General features: G+C 46.5%; 1 protein-coding gene across 1 annotated transcript; it reads left to right on the forward strand.

The window, feature by feature from the left end:
• The first annotated feature begins 360 nt into the window (after positions 1-360).
• Positions 361-1276, forward strand: LOC120084146. The gene is made up of 2 exons (XM_039040045.1): positions 361-521; positions 727-1276. The coding sequence occupies exons 1-2, from the start codon at positions 361-363 to the stop codon at positions 1274-1276; spliced, it is 711 nt and encodes a 236-aa protein (XP_038895973.1).
• Positions 1277-1517: the final 241 nt, after the last annotated feature.

The raw sequence follows: 1517 nt of genomic DNA on the forward strand, positions 1-1517 counted from the left end.
GTTACATCAGCTGTGTTGGGTAAGGTGAAAGACATGTTGGACGAACGACTGGCTCAGTTTTCCCAGTTCCATCAGACACCACCACCACAGGATCAGGTGTCGCAAGTCCAGACCCAAAACATGATCCAGAACCAAAGCATGTTAGGCCTTTCGGTGAAGGCCAAGCATTTGCGAGATTTCAGGAAGTACAACCCCAACATCTTCAATGGGTCACTAAAGGACCCTACCAATGCAGAATTATGGATCTCCTCGATTGAAACGGTTTTTCGTTATATGAAATTCCCAGAAGATCAGAATATGCAGTGTATCATTTTTATGCTTACCGACAAGGCTCAGATCTGATGGCAGTCGGCAGAAAGGATGTTGGGTGTAGGAGGGGATCCAGTGACTTGGGAGCAATTCAAGGAGCGCTTTTACACGAAGTACTTCTCTGCTAACTTGAGGTACAATAAGGAAAGGGAGTTCTTGGAGCTGAAGCAGGGACACAGGTCAGTAAAGGAGTATGACCAGGAGTATACGAGGTATCGTGCGAGCATTCAAACTAACCACTCATGCGAAGGCACTTCGTTTGGCAGTCGAGGTGGACCCACAGTCAGGAGATGAATTTTCATGAGCATTCAAGATAGAACCTTCCTCAGGTAAAAAAAGGAAGGCATATCAGAAGGCTTTTGAGCCTCACCCCTATCAGAAGGTTTAAGGTTCAAACAGACCGCTTCGACATTTTAGGCAGCAAGCTATCAAGGCAGGTATGGTGGAGAGAATGCGACCGGTGTGTAGCTCGTGTGGAAGATATCACTGGGGTCGATGTTTGGCAGGCACCAGAGTTTGTTTTCATTGCAAGCAGGAGGGACACTCGATAGATAGATGTCTTGCTAGAGGCACTTTTGGTTTTGGGAACCAGTTTATAGGCTGTGATCAGAGGAGTTCAGGTAGGCCTCAGCATCAGCAAGGTCGTGTTTACTCTACCACCTGGCAGGAGGCCGAGAAAGCAGGCACTGTTGTGACAGGTACGCTCCCAATCTTGGGGCATTTTGCGCTAGTATTGTTTGATTCGGGTTCGTCCCATTCGTTTATATCATCGATGTTTGTTAAGCATGCCATGTTAGAACTAGAGCCTTTACACTATGTTTTGTCGGTTTCCACTCCATCTGGAGAAATTATGTTAGCAAAGGAGAAGATAAAAGCATGTCAGATTGAAGTAGCGAGTCATACCCTGGATGTGACTTTAGTAGTCTTGGACATGCGGGATTTTGATGTGATTTTGGTCATGGATTGACTAGCTGCTAACCATGTCAGTATAGACTACTCTCACAAGGAGGTGATCTTTAACCTTCCCACGAGAGCCAGCTTTAAATTTAAAGGGGCAGGGACCGTGGTCCTGCCCAAAGTGATTTCTGCCATGAAAGCCCATAGGTTGCTTAACCAGGGTACCTTAAGTATCTTAGCTAGTGTAGTCGACACTAGAGAGCCTGAAGTCTCCTTGACTTTGGAGCCAGTAGTACGTGACTACCCGGATG

Source organism: Benincasa hispida, chromosome 8 (genome assembly GCF_009727055.1).
Source record: "Benincasa hispida cultivar B227 chromosome 8, ASM972705v1, whole genome shotgun sequence".
Classification (NCBI taxonomy): domain Eukaryota; kingdom Viridiplantae; phylum Streptophyta; class Magnoliopsida; order Cucurbitales; family Cucurbitaceae; genus Benincasa; species Benincasa hispida.

Excerpts from the sequence above, each read along its gene's own strand:
- LOC120084146 (XM_039040045.1), top strand. The coding sequence starts at position 361 with ATGTTGGGTGTAGGAGGGGATCCAGTGACTTGGGAGCAATTCAAGGAG. Across the intron at positions 522-726 it reads TATGACCAGGAGTATACGAG|GCAGCAAGCTATCAAGGCAG; the intron begins GTATCGTGCGAG and ends TCGACATTTTAG.